General features: G+C 58.5%; 1 protein-coding gene across 1 annotated transcript; it reads right to left on the bottom strand.

Moving 5' to 3' along the window:
- Positions 1 to 8: 8 nt before the first annotated feature.
- On the bottom strand, positions 9 to 764 carry LOC121940717 (high choriolytic enzyme 1-like; the record flags this gene model as incomplete). The annotated part of the gene is made up of 1 exon (XM_042483421.1): positions 9 to 764. A coding segment is annotated over exon 1 (756 nt), but the record flags the coding sequence as incomplete, so codon positions are not given.
- Between the last annotated feature and the right edge of the window lie 44 nt (positions 765 to 808).

The following is an 808-nucleotide window of genomic DNA, read 5'->3' as shown; positions in this document are numbered from 1 at the left end:
TAGAGTGCGTTGATCCTGGCAATGTCCCAGTAGGACATGCCCTGCCTCTGGCCGATCTGGACGTTGGGGTCGGGGATTGGGGTGATGGAGTCTTTCCCGTACTGGATGGAGGAGGCTGTTCTTCCGTAGTGCATGATGGAGGAGTAGTCGTAGGGAGTGTTGAGGTTGTTGGTGCTCTGCTTGTAGAAGTTGTAGGCCATCTGCGGGTCGATGTTCTCCCAGTTGATCCTGACGTAGTAGTCGCGGTCGCTCCTGGTCTGTTCGTGCTGGAAGCCCAGAGCATGGTTGATCTCGTGCTGGATGATGCCGTGGTAGAGGCAGCCCTGCCTGTTGAGAGAGAGCACCTGTCTGCCTCCCGCTCTGCCCAGGGCCGAGAAACATCCGGCTCTGTCCTCGATGCTGATGTAGTCGTACTCACTCTGACGGGGGACGAAGCGGAGGCAGGTGCGGCTGTGGAAGGACTTCATGGCGTTGTCGATGAGCTGCCTCTCCCAGCTGGTGAAGTCACTGCTCACGGTGAAGGGGATCATCACCATGCCGTTGGAGGCTTTCCTCCACAGGCAGTTCTGGGACCAGCACATCAAGGCGTTTCTGGTTGTGGGAGCCAGCAGGTCTCCTTCCAGCAGGAGCTCATCTGTGCCGTTGTTGGTGGTCAGAATCCTGGTGGTGATGTCCACGGTGTCTTCGCCTGCCTCCTCCTGGAGAGGAAGTGCCTGAGAGAGGCCGAGCAGGAGCAGCAGCAGCAGGCTGGCAGAGAGAGTCATCTTCAGGGTCGCTCTGGAGGTTGTGGAGCTTCTGTGGAGAGACT

This window comes from Plectropomus leopardus, unplaced genomic scaffold, assembly GCF_008729295.1.
Source record: "Plectropomus leopardus isolate mb unplaced genomic scaffold, YSFRI_Pleo_2.0 unplaced_scaffold93028, whole genome shotgun sequence".
NCBI classification, from domain to species: Eukaryota; Metazoa; Chordata; class Actinopteri; order Perciformes; family Serranidae; genus Plectropomus; species Plectropomus leopardus.
This window is presented reverse-complemented; position numbering and strand designations above follow the sequence as displayed.